This window comes from Dermacentor albipictus, chromosome 1 (assembly GCF_038994185.2).
Source record: "Dermacentor albipictus isolate Rhodes 1998 colony chromosome 1, USDA_Dalb.pri_finalv2, whole genome shotgun sequence".
NCBI classification, from domain to species: domain Eukaryota; kingdom Metazoa; phylum Arthropoda; class Arachnida; order Ixodida; family Ixodidae; genus Dermacentor; species Dermacentor albipictus.
This window is the reverse complement of record NC_091821.1, coordinates 73479760-73498280: the sequence shown is the minus strand read 5'-3', so window position 1 is coordinate 73498280 and position 18521 is coordinate 73479760. Positions and strand designations below refer to the sequence as shown.

Sequence of the window (18521 nt, the reverse complement as noted above, 5' to 3'; positions counted from 1 at the left end):
CCCAACAAAGCTTTGAAGAGAGAAATACGGTAGCCTCTTGGACAAGAAGTGTTTTAATAAAGGTACATTTCTTTAAAAAGTTATCAACCTTGAAATTCTTGAATTACGAATGCATAATCACAGAAGTAATGACGACTATAAGAACATATGCCACATTTATAAACATCGTCTTTTTTAAACATAATAATAACAACCAAAAATACAGATCAATGTTTACCAAATAAGGCCTTATATTACTATAAAAAAAAAGAATATGTGAAAATATTGTATTAACATACAATATTTTCAGACAGCATAATGCCGTCATGAATGGAGACATACAAGCACACATTTCATGCATTTCTCCCCCCTTAACATTTTTTTACTGATAAGCCAATGGCTTAATGCCATTTACAAGTTGGAATATGCCTAAAAGACCCATTTCTTTTTTAAAAAATAGTTTATAGAAGCTGGATAATGTATTTTTTACCCAATTCTACACTGACAAGGGCATGCTTTTTAGGAACTACTGCAAAAGCAGATCTTGAAGCAACATGAATAAGTTTAATATGCTTTCGAAACATTGAATTCAAGAGTATTAATTGAGAAGACTTGTCAGATAATCATGCATAGAATCCAAAAGAAAATCTTAACTTTATTCGTGCTCACCAAGTATTCTAGCGAAACACAAAAAGGCACAGCTGAAATGTCATCCATTCGGAGATATGCATTGTCATGCATTGGGAACTCAATACAGAATATATGTAAAGTGCCTTGTCAAATAGCTGTTAATATCCGAAACTGATGCATGAAACACTATCCCACAATGCATCACTTTTATGGGATTATTTATTATTTTAGGCCATTACTATAAAATATTCATCTAAGTACATGAACACATTCCCTTAATGAGTTATCAATATTCACAAGGATAGCATAAAAAAATATGTAATAATAATAATAATAATAATAATAATAATAATAATAATAATAAAAATAAAAAGAAAGGAGAGGGGGGGGGCAAACAAAACCTCCAATATAGCAAACAAATCACCTTTACTAGTAGCAGACGCTCGGTACGCCAGAAAAGTGACAGACGGTGAATAATGACTGTAACGGCACTTTAAGAGCAGTTTATCACAAAGCCACAAGCTGTGACAAGTGGATGACACTAGTTAAGTGATGCTTATAAAAAAAATAGTCACACTGTGCTCAAAAGTAAAAGTTAACTTCACAACTCCTGTACATTTCCTATGTGACTACGTGAGTGCCTTCATAGCACTCAGCAAAAGAGCCATGAAATGAGCAACACTGCTACATAACCAGTAGCCCAGTTAGTGTGAAAAGAATTTGAGCAAGTGAAATTTGTGTTTTATGTCAAATGTTTCCATTGAAAAGCTGCTGCCTCTATCGAGAAAGTGCAAATACAATTGTGAAAGAGGTGTTTCTTCAAAACTGCACATAAAAGGCATACAGGAACCTCGAAATGTCCAAACAGCTATTCAATGATAGCAAGATGGTGGCCAATCTCAATAATACAATGAGCAAGAAGTTGGCTCAAGCACACGGTTAAAAATTCGCCGTGATGCTTGCCACACATAGCGCATTTGTACACATCTTAATAACTATGAATGAGGGACAACTAGAAGCAGTGCTGCTTTATGTAGTGTGTGGCAAAAATTTAAAAATTTTTCAGCTGAACAAGGCTAGTTTTGCTAAGAACTCGAGTGCCTTAAGTTTACTGTCATTCATGGTACGGGGAATAAAGCAAATAAATTTGGCAGAATGGATCACATCATTCTCAAAGACGAGCCACACCTCACCCTTTGGAAACCACAAAGGTGCTAAAAAATGGCAGGTGCTGTTTTGTTAATTCAGTGAAGACAACATTTTTACTAGCATTGGAAAGCATAACTCACACCTACGTTATACTTTCATACTCAAGTTATGCAGAAACACAATTTTGGAGACCTGAAACCAAAAATATATATTACTCAGCCAATCTAAGTTGAATGCCACCACAAATAATTATTCTTTGCGGATATCAAACAATCACAAAACTTGTATGTATTTGTATTAAATATATGCTATTAAAATTCATCATAAGGAAAAAAAAGGTTTGAAACTACCAAAACATAATTGTGATTAAATCACCACACATCCTCTACAATTTTGTTCGATCATTTTTCTAGTACGAACAGTTTAATAAAATATTGCATCAAGAATACAGTGCAATTTGATGTTTCATGATGAAAGTAATGACTACCTAAAGAGGCAGTCATTACTTGCACCACAACCTAGAATATCCAGGAAGCTAATTAAGATGACTTACTAATAATCTCTTTTTCAACTGTTCCCTTTAGGACACATGATGAAATTGCCAAATTATGGTTTCACTGCAGCTTTTGCATGACTGGTGATCACACATGGCCTTGCTGCCGACTGTCGCCACAACTTGCATGGCAACAAGGAATGCACTGGGAATACGAGCTTGCGCTTCAGAGAGTGTGAATGCTGTGGGCACGCAGGGCACAGCTACATTGCTTAAAGCATTGTAGTTTATGGGTCCTCAATGCAGTAATCTTGATGCTGAAGCACTTCACAATCGCTTAACGGGACACTAAAGTGAAAAATGGTTTCTTCTGCATCAGTAAATTACCGTTCTACAACACCAAAAACGCCACTCTTACAACAATAAGACGTTTGGTAAGCCAGAAAAAGCGCAAGAACGAAATATGGGTGGCGACGCCTACTTGAGTTCCCGCGATTGGGGGCTGCGACGTCGTGGATTTTGATGGCATCTTCTAGGGCCTACTAATTATATATAGCGGTACAGATTGACTACATTGTGTTCTAAAGGAACCAAATATTAAACATGGCAAGTTTCGGGAACCTTTATTCAGCCAACGTGGCCCAAATGCAAAAACATACTCTGGAATCCCCGACGTCCCACTGACGTGCCGGTGCTGGGGTTTCGGCGCGAAATTCAAATACCGATACTTGGACCTTCATTTTCTCATCTAATAATCAAACTATTTTTTTGAAATGGCTGCCTGCAGGGTTCTCAAACAATGCTCCATTAGACTAAACTGATTTATTGTTTCGCTTTAGTGTCCCTTTAAATTTGTCTGAAAATGGCGCAGGTTTCAATTATTTGTTACATGCACAAATTTTTTACGTATAATCTTATTCATACATCTAGCTGCTTTGCAATTCCATCAAATTCTGTATATTTTTGCCCCACTGTTTATAGCTATGGTGACTGAACACAAATCACAATTCTCAACTTAGCAAACTTAATCTGCTTAATGGCCTTAGGAATATGTTCATACTGATGAAGTCTGTGACTCTCCAATGTTGTTCCATTTAATAGAGCTCCTCCTCACGGACACAAGTCAAGATGTTTCTTCCCTAAAGTTGCAGTCTGTCCACTTCAACATGGAGTGGTGTCGCATATTTTAAAGGGACACTAAAGAGAAAAATGATGTCTTCTGCATCAGTAAATTACCTTTCTACGACACTAAAAACACCACCCTTACCACTATAAGATGCTTGGTAAGCCAAAAAAAAGCACTAGAACGAAAGATGGGTGGCGACGCCTCCTTGAAGTTTCTGCACCTGGTCGGTGTGACGTCATGAATTTTAATGGCATCTTCTAGGGCCTACTTACTTATATAGCGAGACAGATTGACTACATTGTGTTTTAAAGGAACCAGATATTAAACATGGCAAGTTTCAGCAACCTTTACTCAGCCAACGCAGCCCAAATGCGAAAACATACTTCGGAATCCCCGACGTCACAACCGGCGTCAGGGTTTCGGCGCAAAATTCAAATGCCGATACTTCGACCTTCATTTTTTCATCTAATTATCAAACTATCATTTTGAAATAACTGCCTGTAGGATTCTCAAACAATGCTTTATTAGTCTAAACTAATTTACTGTTTTGCGTTAGTGTCCCTTTAAGGAGGCATGATACAAGCAGGTGACGGTAATATTGGCACTGCGCATAATTTCGTTCAGCCTTTGCCTTTTTCATGGCTGCAGGTCAGGTCAGATGTCCACTGAGAAGTCCTACAGTTACGATGCCCGCGGACCTTCATTTCCTGCCTCCTTTTGTCCTTATTACAACCAACTACTACTGCAGCACAAATTATGCTTGATGGCGCAGGTAATGGCTATGAAAGGAGAAAACAATTACTGTTTCAAATAATGTAAACTATCATGTGCATCAGAAAAAGAAGTTTTGTTCTTTGCAAATTACAGTACACGTTCCAGACCAGACACAATGATCCACAGTAGGCTCTTAAATACTGTTAGAAATTGACACACTTGTAGCTTTTTCACTCACCATCACCATGATCCATCATGCTGCTCTTTCCATTGCCCCATGCAAAATAGCTGGCTTAAGCACTGCACTTCATGCTGACCTATCTGCTCATCTTCTCAATAAACCTTCTTCCTCACATGCATGGCTTTATTTTGTTATGCCAGCTGGTTACACGCGATCATTGTACATGAAGGCTTTTTTCTAGCAAACCAAACCTAAATGCCAAGAGTTGTTGGTGATAATGCTACACATGCCGATTTTGTAGCCTTTAATTTGCTCTACTAGGCTGGCTATTTTTGGTAGCATGTTACCCACTGAACAAAAGCATTAGAAAAGTTGAGGCACCACAAACATTGCATGCTATTTGCAATAACACCAAATTCGTCAAAGTGTAGCCTCATTTGATAATATAATTGTCATGAAAATACTGCTTTTGATTTTTCAGATATAATACTAGGTGCAATTGGGAGCTCTAATTTGCTCTACTAGGCTGGCTATTTTTGGTAGCATGTTACCCACTGAACAAAAGCATTAGAAAAGTTGAGGCACCACAAACATTGCATGCTATTTGCAATAACACCAAATTCGTCAAAGTGTAGCCTCATTTGATAATATAATTGTCATGAAAATACTGCTTTTGGTTTTTCAGATATAATACTAGGTGCAATTGGGAGCAGTGAAATGCTGCAACAAGGACACATGCATTTTACAACAAAACAAAAGTGGCTGCTGTCGTGCACGTGGTGGGAAGAAAAGCATGCATAGTGACTGTGCTGCCAGAGGGAAATACGAGCTGAAAGGTCTTCATTTTCTAGAACCACTTTATCTGCATTAACAGCTGCCAAAGATGGCGTCTGACCTACAGCAACATCGCACTGAGTGCCTGGTTGTTAGGCACTCAAATCAAGACTACTCAATAAAACCGACCTTATGAATTTTTGGAGAATCTGGTGCTTATTTGGAAACTCTGTGCAAAGCTCCATAAAGGCTGATGTGCGAACACTCTGCAAGTAGGCTATTCTACAATACTTGGGCACCAGCATTGACAGTAGATGCCACATTCAAATATGGGAGCAAGTTGGGGTTCGCTCACTAAGGAACAGGAAGGCAGCATGTTCAATTGTGTTCCTTAATTTTCACCTGCATTAAAATGTGCACTGTCATCTTAATGGTGACATTCAAGTTATGTAAAATAAGCAGGCTTGTGGAGTATTGCATATAATTTAAGCAACAAATTTTTTAGCATTTTAAAGAAAAAAGAAAGCTATAAATTTTGCTCTCCACAATTATTAAGGTTTGGACTTCTATTTAAGCAGTACTTGCCAAAAAAGGCTGCATTGTGAAGCGACATGAATTCGTGTTTTTATACCATTTACATGAAAACCGCTTCGGGCACTGTAGTTTGACACGTTTTTCCTCCACATCAAATTAGTAAAGCCTTCCAACAAGAACGTGGGGAAAAACGATTTCACATTTAAAAAATTTTCTTGAAGTATTGACAAAAACATGTCGTTTCTTTTATTCTTTTCTTTCCTTCTTTGGGTAGATGTTGACTCCTTACTGATGGCATGAAACATCAATTTCTTAAAAGCACAACAAATGATTACATAATGCCAAGTGCGGCAAGACTTGACACATAAATCAGGAAAGAGGTTGTATAACAACCTGAAGGTAGTGGTCACATGGTACTACAAACCACTTATGTGCACACTAGTCAGCCCAGTGGAATGCTTCAAGGCCATACAATGACTATGTCGCTGAAAGCTGGTTGCATGCTGAAAAATCAGCCCTTCCATCCTTCATTCTGCATTTCTATGTATTTGTTCTGGTCCTCTGCTGCTGCTTTTCTGATAATCTAAAGGGTGCTTGGAACCATCTGTCCCCTTATCCAATCGAGTGCTCAATGGACTTGGCTTCTGAAGGAACATTCAAAGTGTGGACATGCACATCAGTGGTACGCAGTAGAATGTGACTAACACTAGTTTCCATGACATAAGCAGCCTTCTGCTTCACATCTAAAGCCATGCTGAACTTAGTGCGTGTTTTGAACCAGTCACAGCAAAAGCTAATGTAATTAGGAATGGTAAAGCAGCACAAAAGGCATGGACAAAAGGAAGACGCAAGACACACACACAGGCACTAACAGCTTTATTTTATTCGCTTGCATGTGTGTATAGACCATATGTCCCATGTAACTTGTACCAAAATTTAAAGATGTGCAAGTGCCACATAGCTGGCAAGGTAATGTTGTTTGCCGTTGCTTGGAGCAAGTGAGACTATTTTTTGTATTTTGCCTAACATCATAATTTGTTATAATTAATTAATGAACTTTTCAAATATTATACTCAGAGCAAAAGTATAAATGAGAGAATTGCAGACCATCCTGAAAAATTCACGATCCAGCTTTCTGTTGCTCAAATATGTTCTACATAAAAGCTTTTTCCAACCTTCAAAGAAAGCTCGCAAAACAAAAACAAAAGTGCTACGTGACATGTCATGCGGCATGCAAACACACGGGCCTGCATTCTTTTTTGCATTTTGAACTTTGAAATGCAGAAATAAAAATGGGAGAAAATTTAGCAAGTTAGAAACTCTTGGAATATGATGCTTTCAAATGCGATGCACAATTTTACGTTCAAGCTTATGCAATTATGCCAGTAATTATTAATTTAGGCAATTAGATTTGTCTAATTAGGCAATCAATGATAAAAAATTCACCAGCATGCACAATGCGAGCGGAAACGACACCGTTGGTCCTATCGTCCTATCTCATAGCTATTTTCTTCCCAACCACTTGGCCCATGTTAGCTGGGACACACGATACGTATGCACAAGAAAGCAAATGAAGTTATTCAGCACCCGTGTGTGGTCTTGCATCTTCCATTCACCCATGCGCTTAGCACTGATTCATCTTTCCTAATGTTGAACCAACTAACCCAAGATTCAAACCTGGTGTAATTATTGCTTTGTTGTGCTCTTGATTAATTGGGGCTTTATGCCATAATTACATGGTCAACATCTATAATGAAAAATTTGTGCTGGTGCTTTTTTCACAAAAATTATCTCCCTAAACTTGACAATAGGTTGATTACTGTAATCAGCCTCAGATGTTAGATCATAAAATATTCTCAGAACATAAAATAAAAATTACACATGCTGATCATCCACATCATTAAGAATGGTACAATGTTACATATCAGATGTGAACACAAGCATATCTATTTATTCCTGCTTTTATCATTGAGTTCTTTTTTATAGTTAGCAATCAACTTGCTTTTCTGTCGCGAAACCCAGGCTTGTCTTTCTTTTTCTTTCCTTTGCTTTTTCCTTTTGTTTCTTCAACATCAGAGTCCTCTTCACCCTCACTACCACCAGGATGTGACACACTACTCTCTGAGGATACACGAAAGTACTTCCGAACCGCCTCAATCCCATCCTCCATCTTCTCACCAAGCCTGAAAGGACAGAATTTTAAACAGGACTGAATTAGGAACTTTAGTGCAAAACTAGAAGCATTGTGCCGGTAGTGAAAAAACGAAGTTGTAGTAAAACAAAAGTAGCAATCAAACTGTCGTATCTAACTTCGATTTGCACAAACATAACACTTATTAGTACATAGATTACCTATGATAACATTGTGACCCACATTTTTTGTTGTTTTTTTGTTTTGGCAACTGTTCACTTTACTGTTCACTTTGCAATTACGGTACAAAGCCTCAATTCCTTGAGAGCACCACAAATAATTAATTACAGTGCATTTTATACAACCTGTTCGAAATCTGCATCAAGTGCAGAGGGGCTGGACCTTTTCACATGCCGTGCAGCTGTGGGCGTGCATGGCAGCATGGCACGTCAGAAAGGACTCATTATGTCACTGAGAAGGAAGGTAGTGGTCATATGGTATCACAAATTAAAGGAGCCCACTAGTCAGCCCGTTGTGGTGGTAGAAGGCCATACAATCACCATGTGACCAAAAGCTGCCAAATCAGTCCCTCAAATATTTGTTTGCTTAATTTTCTTGGAAATGTAGGAGAACTTGCTCTCCCTTCTTGTGGCGTGGAGTGCTGAATAGAGTCGGCTTTTGGCAGGACAATCCTATTGTATGTGCATTTCAGTTGTATCTGGAATCACAAGACCACTGCATCAGGTTTCTATAACGTAAATAGTCTCCTCCTTCACTGCCCAAAGCCATGCTGCACTTGGCGCACATTTTGAACCGGTCGCATTAAAAGGCAAAGTAATAAATTATTAAATGTTCCACTCTCGTGGTACTGAGGCTCCATAGCGCGATTGCTGGGTCGACAGCTATTCAATTAAGAAATAAAACCAAGACTATTTTTCTCAGTATACTCCTTTAACCCCACAATGACCAACGTTTATACTTGATACACCTAGTTTGATATATCAACACGCTAATTGAAGCGCGGAAAGCATAACATAAATTATATTATAGCAGCATATTTTATATGCTGTAGCGAAGCTTCAGTTGTGGATAGCTAGCAAACCAATTACCAATTAATACCATAACTAATTTACAACTCAATAACATTTACCTTACTTTTTGTGCATGGTACATGGTAAGAAATTAAGATGATCCAAGTTCTATTTCCCTTAAAGCGGAATGATGAATGGGCTTTCTGGGGTTAAAAACCTAAGCACTTCAGTCATGTTAACGCTGGTTCTTCAGAACACTTGAAAAGTTGTGCATGAAGCAGCAGTCATGGCAAATTGCGTGCCTGTGGCGATGCTTCAATATTCAAACTTGATTACGACATTGTTTTAATTATGCCAATTGTTTATTAGGGGAAAAAGAGAGCATCATATAAAAGAGGTTTTTCTTGCGCAGTTGCTAAGTTATGTCCATTGCGTAGCGGATAACTGCAAGTGTATATGAACAATGTGAATATCGAATATTAGTGGCGTATACATGTAAGAAAAAGCACTAGATTAAGAACAATAACTGCTAAAACAACGAAGCTGCAGCGCACTTACGCCTCGTAGTCGATGAATACACAGACGGTGCCCAAGAAGACGCCGAAACAACAGATGTATTCATACATCGGTGTTTTCCTCTTTTTATGGCCAAAATCATAGTGAGTTCTTATATTGTTTCGGTCGAATGACGAGCCCACAATAAGTATTCGATGAGCGTCAAAAACATAACGGGGCGAGCAGCTATACCGCAGCCTCGCAGCTATGGGAAGACTTCTGCGCAATAAAGGCAACATCTCTGGCTCTCAAGGCAACGTCGCTTAAATATCGTCGATGGGCCAAGGTCGCATAATATGGAACCGAAAGTTGCAATCTCTAGCACAGCTGTAGCAGTCGGGAATCGCGTTAGCGCAACAACGAGGTTAAAGTAAAGCCGAGGAACGCGAGAAAACTACAGCTACGCAAAGGAGGCATTGGTAGAGTGTACTAGACTACGGTTGAGTGGGACGAGCGGCTTGGGCGGCGGATGTTTTGCAGTGAGGCGCGCGATGATGAAAAATACTGTGGCGGCGCTGCGATCGATGTGAATTGGGCCGCATCAAGGTCGCGCCGTTGGAAACTGCTGGCGTTACTTCTAGAAAGGGTCATTCGCACTACTTCGCGCGCTGGTTTGAGCAACATGAACATGCGTTCATGCTGCTCAAACCAACGTTGGCTCAAACAGTGTTTGTAATTTGTTATGACACGCATTTATGCCTTAGGAATAGATGCCTTTCTTTCTCTTCTTTATTTCATTTTATTTTCTTTTTTTAATGCCTCTCGGTGATTGCGCGTGCATTGCGGCCGCAGTGTCGGCTTTCAATGTACTATGTAATGCTAAAGGATAGAAAGTTGGGCGAGTTGGTACGGTAACATGATCTTGAATTGTAGCGCGAAGCGACACAGACAGGATGAGAGCTCGTCCTGTCGCTTCTAGTCTCTGTCTGTGTCACTTCGCGCTACAATTCAAGATCATGTACTATATGTTGTTGTACGATTCCCTTTGGAGAGAGAGAGAGTGAACTTTAATGACAACCAGCATATATGATGAACCACAACTACAAGGGAACCGAATAAACTACTTTCTTTACACATCCGACATGCTTCTGCCCATGTTTTTTTGCGCACACCTGTTTATTTTCCCGATGTCCTGCGTTCACCTTGGCACACATCCAAACCAAGACATCCAAACGCGGGCAAGACAGATGACGAATATCGTTGTGGGACAAATATACACCCCAAAGGGTGCAACTGATTTTAGAGTGTACACTCTACACTCTTAAAAAAATTACAACCTTTGGGGCGTATCTTGTCCCACAATAATAATCGTCATCCGTGCTGCCCGCGTTTCCTTTCTTTAACGCTGCGAGCCCTGTACTTTCCAGTCACGAACGGCATGCGCCTTATCAGTGTGACGCAGCATTCTCGACAGGAAAGTAGCGAGCGCCGAGTTTTCAGGAAAGGAAACGCAAGCAAGGCAGATGACGATTATTGTTGTGGGACAAATATACACCCCAAAGGGTGCAACCGTTTTAAGAGTGTAAAAACAGTTGCACCCTTTGGGGTGTTTTTGTCCCAGAACAATAATCGTCATCTGTCTTGCCCGCGTTTTCTTTCTTTAACGCTGCGAGCCCGGTACTTCCCAGTCACGAACGGCATGCGCGTTATCAGTGTGACGCAGCATTCTCGACAGGAAAGTAGCGAGCGCCGAGTTTTCAAGAAAGGAAACGCAAGCAACGCAGATGACGATTATTGTTGTGCACTCTTAAAACGGTTGCACCCTTTGGGGTGTATATTTGTTCCACAACAATAATCGTCATCTGCCTTGCTTGCGTTTCCTTTCCTGAAAACTCGGTGCTCGCTACTTTCCTGTCGAGAATGCCGCGTCACACTGATAACGCGCATGCCGTTCGCGACTGGGAAGTACCGGGCTCGCCGCGTTAAAGAAAGGAAACGCGGGCAAGACGGATGACGATTATTGTTGTGGGACAAGATAAGCTCCAAAGGGTGTAAATTTTTCTAAGAGTGTGGGACAAATATACACCCCAGAGGGTGCAAACAGTTTTTAGAGTGTACACTCTTAGAAACATTTACACCCTTTGGGGCGTATCTTGTCCCAGAACAATAATCGTCATCCGTGCTGCCCGCGTTTCCTTTCTTTAACGCTGCGAGCCCGGTACTTTCCAGTCACGAACGGCGTGCGCCTTTCAGTGTGACGCAGCATTCTCGACAGGAAAGTAGCGAGCGCCGAGTTTTCAGGAAGAAAAACGCAAGCAAGGCAGATGACGATTATCGTTGTGGGACAAATATACACCCCAAAGGGCGCAACCGTTTTAAGAGAGTAAGAACAGTTTACACCCTTTGGAGTGCCCCTTCTGCCACACAACGATAATCGTCATCTGCCTTGATGTGTTTTCTTTCTTTAACGCTGCGAGCCCGGTACTTTCCAGTAACGAACGGCATGCGCGTTATCAGCATGATATCATTCCCGACAGGAAAGTAGCGGGCGCGGCGTTTTCAAGAAAGGAAACGCATCAAGGCAGATGACGATTATCGTAGTGTGGCAGAAGGGGCACTCCGAAGGGTGTAAACTGATTATTGTTGCGTGGCAGAAGGGGCACTCCAAAGGGCGTAAACTGTTCTTAGAGTGTAAACTCTAAGAACAGTTTACATCCTTTGGAGAACCCCTTCTGCCACACAACGATAATCGTCATCTGCCTTGATGCGTTTCCTTTCTTTAACGCGGCGAGCCCGGTACTTTCCAGAAACGAACGGCATGCGCGTTATCAGCATGATATAGCATTCCCGACAGGAAAGTGACGAGCGTAGCGTTTTCAAGAAAGGAAATGCGGGCAAGACAGATGACGATTATTGTTCACTCTAAAAAAATGTTGCACTCTTTGAGGTGTATATCTGCCACACAACGATAATCGTCATCTGCCTTGATGCGTTTCCTTTCTTGAAAATGCCGCGCCCGCTACTTTCCTGTCGGGAATGCTATGTCATGCTGATAACGCATGACATTTACTCTGTTTCCAGCTGTGCAGAATTTGCTGATTTGTTATGACTGCCCCAATGCTTTTATCAGCGTTTCCTTGCTTCTTGGGCGAAGTTCATTAATTAACTTGATTGGAATTTCGTCTGTCCCCACGGACGTGCATTTTGGAACATTTGCTTCCGCCTTTTTCCAATTAAGATTGGTCAGTTCTGAGCTGTTTTCTATTATGCTATCCTGTGTTGCTCCCTCATTTGGGGCGATTACCCTATCGTCTTTCCTAAATGACTCTGCTATAACTGAAACAATGTAGTTCACAGCGTCATCTCCCTCTAAACAATTTCCTTCGGCATCGTGAATCTGTTCCTGCTTTCTGTGATACGCTTTACCCAGCCAACTTATATGGTTCCAAAATAAGAGGACTGCTTTATTTTAGCCTGGACGAGGACCTGCACTTGTTGTTTCTTTTGTCGATAAGATTCCCATTTTTGGCCTATTTCCTCTTCAGATAACTGCGCCCTCTTTGCTTCTCTGTGTTCCCGTGATGCCAACCGTCGTTCGATGGCCTCTTTAATTTCCTTATTCCACCAACTTTGGCTTCCTCTTTCCTCTTCAGCGGTTTACTCCTTTTACTTCTTTTATTTTTGTACTAATGAGTAGTTCTAACTGATTATAATCCCACCTTTCCATGGGATGTTTCTCTATTGCTTCCTCTATGCCGGCCGCTATTTGCGCTATTTGTACGTCATTAAATTTTTCGTACTCTTTCTGACTTCCCTGCATTTCTCTTTTGAGCAGGGCTCCCAACTGTAGACTTATACGCTTATGATCACTTCCGAGGCTGTACTTCCCCTCTTCGTCTATTTCCATTATTGCGAGCTTGCTATACAACCCCTGCGACAATAAGCAGTAGTCAATGGTCGTTTGTCTGTTACGGGACTCCCACGTGATTTGTCCCTCACGCTTAGTTTCTGTTTACTTTAACTACACTCTAAGAACAGTTTACACCCTTTGGCGTGCCCCTTCTGCCACACAACGATAATCGTCATCTGCCTTGATGCGTTTCTTTTCATTAACGCTGCGAGCCCGGAACTTTCCAGTAACGAACGGCACGCGCGTTATCAAAAGGGGCACTCCAAAGGGTGTAAACTATTCTATGTCGATAACGCGCGTGCCGTTCGTTAAAGTTCCGGGCTCGCAGCGTTAAAGAAAGGAAACGCATCAATGTAGATGACGATTATCGTTGTGTGGCAGAAGGGGCACGCCAAAGGGTGTAAACGTTCTACACTCTTAAAACGGTTGCACCCTTTGGGGTGTATATTTGTCCCACAACAATGATCTCCATCTGCCTTGCTTGCGTTTGCTCTCTTGAAAACTCGGCGCTCGCTACTTTCCTGTCGAGAATGCTGCATCACACTGATAACCCGCATGCCGTTCGTGACTGGGATGTACCGGACTCGCCGCGTTAAAGAGAGGAAATGCGGGCAAGACAGATGACGATTATTGTTGTGGGACAAGATACGCCCGAAAGGGTGTAAATTTTTCTAAGAGTGTAGGTTGTGTCGTTCACTGAAGTCTAGCATGAACTTCCCATTACAATCTGTGTATCCATCCAGATCCTCGATGTGGCCATTCATGTCACCCAGCAGACAAATATCGGCATCTTCTCCAAACTGCTTTATATCGTCATCGAGACACTTCACTAGATCCTTCTTCTCTTGCCTGCATTTGTACCCTGTCCCCAAATAAACTACTCCTAGTCATGTCTTTTTACCGGCAATTGTACCTGATACCCAGATATGTTCTATGGAAGTTAATTTTATTCTTTGCCAATTTGTTCCTTGATGTATCGGCATACCTGCTCTTGTTCCCTTCCTCTCCGGTGTTGTTCTATTGCTCCCTTCCCAGAAGTAACCTTCAATAAACGGTGGGTCTTCTAGATCCCTGAGATGTGTTTCGCATAGCGCGTATACACCTACTTCTTCGCCCTTTAACTGCTGTTCTATTTCTAACCACTTCGCTTTCTTTCTACCGCCTTGCATGTTTATGTACCTGATCCTGGTGTTAAATTTCTTTTTTGTAGTTTTCTTCCTGGACCTCCTAGTGGCCATTTTATTGGCGTCAGCCTCTATTGTTGCACTTTCTACATTGTTTCTACCTACCCCTACGCCCTGAGGCGCAGTGGACCCCCTAAAAAAGCTAGTGCCCGACCTGCCAGGCGCCAGCCCATCTCGGCTTCTAGCCTCCCATTAAAGTGGATGCCATTTCGTGTAAAGCCTCTGCCAAAGCCTTCTCTATGCACTTCTCTGTTTATGTCTGCCACTTCAAATCCTTTCTTCTGGCTTAGCTTTCTTATGTCACGATTAACAGCCACAACGTCCTTGGTAATTTCTCCGTTCCGTCCTTGCACCTCCGGCACTGTGCATACCATGATCTGGAATTGCTGTGCTATCGCCCTTAAATCGTCAACTCCCTCCGCTAATCTTTCCACTACTTTTGCGGCTTCACCATTCAAGACATCATTTAGCCCTGCCGCTACCATTACCAAATTGCGCTCTGCAACATTCTCAGAAAGCTCGCTTTTTGTTTCTCTCAGTACTGCGTCCATTGTCCTCCTTGGCAGGCACGTACCCAGGGGGGGGGGGCCCGGGGGGGCCCGCCCCCCCCCCCCCCCCCGAAATCAAGTGGCATACCCCCCCCCCCTCCCCACCCACGCCACCACTCCTCACATATTCCTAAAGCGCCGCCAGATTAATGTTGAGACTTGGCAGCTGTTCATCGGTCACCCTTATGCTGCCTTTTTCACTCCTTTTAGATGCCGGTAGTTATCGGCACCTCTTGTAATGTGAAGGACAGTTTTCTCATAGATTCCGCACCCGCGCGATTAACTCGAGATGCGTTCAGTTGTCACCATCTATTCAACCATCACGCGCATAGCTGTTGCTTTTGTTAGTTCAACCTTCTTTGTTTAGGCTGATCCTGGGACCAGGAGAGGGATGCGGCTGTTACTTAGCTGGTCTGTATACTCTCATAGAACGAGTTGCGGCCGGAGAAAACGCCAATTGCGCTTAACTTCTCCCTTTGCTTCATTATTTCCTTGAGTTACGGCTCGCCGCGACGCTGGCAGATGCCCGGAACCATATATGTACGTGATATGAGTTAGATAAGGTGGGAAATAAAATAATGTGAAAGAGCGTCCATCATGAAACCTTGCAATAACCCTTAAACCCATAAGCAAGATGACTGTCTCCCGCTACCTCGTCTGTTTTTCCCTAATTGTATAGCACTTTTCGTGCAAAATTGGCAACTGGAAACAAAAATCGCAAGGAGTTGAGAAATTAAGCGATCTACTAAGGGAGAGAGCCAACGCAACAACCAAAAATGTTGACCGTTGTTTATGAGAATATTTATGGATCAACATCTTATATTAGAAAGGAAGTAGAGGAAACGCCGCCGGAAGTGGAGAATAATTGCTTTGAATGACGCTTCTACAGTTATCGGTCGAACCACCTCACGTAGCCACTTCTCTGCTGTGCTTATGTGGGTGTTTTTCTAACCTTTCTCAGGGAGCGCAGTACGTCTAGAATCGCAGAGTCCTGCGCTCTACGCGGTTGTATGGGACTGGCGGCCGCACAGCGTTACGCTATTCGCGGAACTGTCAAAACTGACCCACAAGACGAAAATGATATTCGAAACTATAACATGAGAAAGACTGAAGAAGCCGTAAAAAAATGAACGCAGCCTGAAATCAGTAAAAAAGAAACCTGGCGTAGGACAAACCATGATGTATGCACTAAAAAATGCACTAAGATAAGAAGGATAATATCATAAGCAATCTCGAAGATACAGCAAAAGCAGCGGAAAAATTCTAAGCTTACCTGTATACAGTACCCAGAGGAGTCACGATACCTCACTTAGAAACAGTAATGAACGGAATACAGAAACTCCCCTATAACTAGCGATGAGGTCAGAAGGGCCCTGCAAGACATGAAACGATGAAGAGCGGGAGGAGAAGGTGGAATAACAGTCCATTTAATCGAAGATGGAGGAGACATAATGCTTGGAAAACTGGCGGCTCTTTATACGAAGTGTATATCGACTGCAAGGGTCACTGAAAACTGGAAGAATGCAGACATTATACTAATCCACAAAAAAGGAGACGTTAAAGAATTGAAAAATTATAGGACCATTAGCTTGCTCCCAGTATTATATAAGATATTTGCCAAAATAATCGCCAATAGAATAAGGGCAACGCTGGATTTTGTCAACCAAGGGAACAGGCTGGCTTCAGGAAGAGATACCTTACAATGGATCCCATCCATGTCATCAATCAGGTTATCACGAAATCTGCAGAGTACAATAAGCCTCTCTATGTGGCTTATATAGTTTACGAAAATGCATTTGATTCAGTAGAGATACCAGCAGTCTAGAGGCACTATGTAATCAAGGACTACAGAACGCTCACGTAAAAGGCTTGAAAAATATTGCTACATGCGTGTGGTATTTGTTTGTTTGAACGAGGTGCGTGGGCGCCATCACTCCAGAAAAGAGGAGGAAGAACGAACTGGGCTCGCGCTGTGAATCTACACGGTCAGCGCTGCAACCATTGTTGTAAATACAATCTGTAAATAGTTTCTCGTCTTACTGACTCGTCCTTCGCGTAAGAATATATACAGAGGTTCTACAGCTACCTTAATTCTACACAAGAAAAGCAGGGAGATACCTATAGAGAAATGGGTCAAACAGGGAGACACAATTTCTCCAAAGCTATTCACTGCGTGCTTAGAAGAATTCAAGCTATTAAACTGGGAAGGCTTAGGAATAAAGATCGACGGCAAATATCTCAGCAACCTTCGGTTTGCCTATGACATTGTTCTATTCAACAACAATGCAGACGAGTTACAACAAATGATTGGAGACCTTAACAGAGAGAGTGTAAGAGTGGGGTTGAATATTAATATGCAGAAGATGACGATCATGATAAATTGCCGGGCATGCTCACGTGGACCTAGAAAGTAGAATAAAATTAGCACGACGACAGAGGCAAATAGGTGCTCTTGTGACATTAGACATTTCCAAAGCCTACGACAGTGTAGAACACTTAATTTTATTAGATATATTGCGAAATCTAGAGATTCCAAATTATTTTTCAAACTGGATTGGTGAATTTTTAAATGGAAGAACATTTTACTGCAGTCTGAGAGGCGTTTCCTCTAGTATATATAATCAATCACGAGGTGTTCCTCAAGGAGCTGTCACTTCACCATTACTATTTAATATTCTGATGTGTTCCATTCCTCTTCATCAAGATGTACAAACATACGTATACGCGGATGACATTGCTTTCTTCGCATCAGACAGTGATATTCACTCTCTATATTATCGACTACAAAACTACCTCAACGCCATAGAAACCTGGTTAAACAAAATTCGCCTTTCACTTAACGTTAGAAAATCCTCGATATTGGTTTTTCCTCTTAACAATCCCGTTAATATATCGATATCTTATCGCCTCGAGACTATACCTCAAGTGGAGTCGGTGAAATACTTAGGTGTAGTATATGACGGTTCCCTCAACTGGCTCGGCCATATCGACCATATCGTTAAAAAAGGAGTACGAGCAGTTGGTATGCTACGTAAGCTGTGCAATAGTCGGTCCGGAATGCGGAGAGATCCACTTTTAATGATATACAAAATGTATGTGCGGCCCATTTTAGAATTTGGATGTGTTTTATTTTCTGGTGCCCCAGCTTATAAATTACGTCCCCTTGTTCTACTTGAGCGGGAAGCCCTACGACTGTGTTGCGGATTACCGAAATATGTTGCCAATAACATATTACACCAAGAAGTCAGGTTGCCCTCAATATTGTGTAGATTTCGGTTACTGACGGTGCAAACAGTCTTGAAATTGTATGAATCCCCTATTAGAAGATTGAAATACATATTCATTTCCCAGCCTGCACTTTTCTTCGGAGTACACTGGCATCGTTTTCATACACCACAGGTGGTCTTCGTACAAACATTGATAAACCCCTTAAATGTACGTCTTTGGGAGGTATCGCCTATTTGTGAGGTGCGAGAGAACCTAAAAATTATATATGATGACATCTACCCAAATAATGCAAAACATCTTCCTTATAATATATTAAACGGCTTATTACAGGACCATTTATTGGGTTTATCTATAAGTACGGTCATTGCGACAGACGCCTCACAGTGTGAAGAAAAATCTGGAATTGGCATATTC

The 18521-nt window shown here is 41.5% G+C and overlaps 1 protein-coding gene and 1 long non-coding RNA gene across 4 annotated transcripts in view; one reads left to right on the top strand and one right to left on the bottom strand.

The window, feature by feature from the left end:
* Positions 1-9782, bottom strand: part of MICU1 (Mitochondrial calcium uptake 1) — a 51161-nt gene extending 41379 nt beyond the window's left edge. The window contains exons 1-2 of one of the 3 annotated variants that reach the window (XM_065434456.1): positions 9301-9782; positions 7583-7763 (exon numbers count right to left, since the gene is read on the bottom strand). In XM_065434456.1, the coding sequence (XP_065290528.1) occupies positions 7583-7763; positions 9301-9536 (417 nt within the window). In that variant the 5' untranslated portion in view covers positions 9537-9782. Of the gene's footprint in view, positions 1-4329; positions 4484-7582; positions 7764-9300 lie in introns of those variants that run through there. The other 2 variants (XM_065434457.1, XM_065434458.1) reach the window with 2 other exon arrangements.
* Positions 8-5254, top strand: LOC135903953 (uncharacterized). The gene is made up of 2 exons (XR_010564971.1): positions 8-62; positions 4958-5254. It is a non-coding gene; the product is annotated as an uncharacterized lncRNA (long non-coding RNA).
* Positions 9783-18521: the final 8739 nt, after the last annotated feature.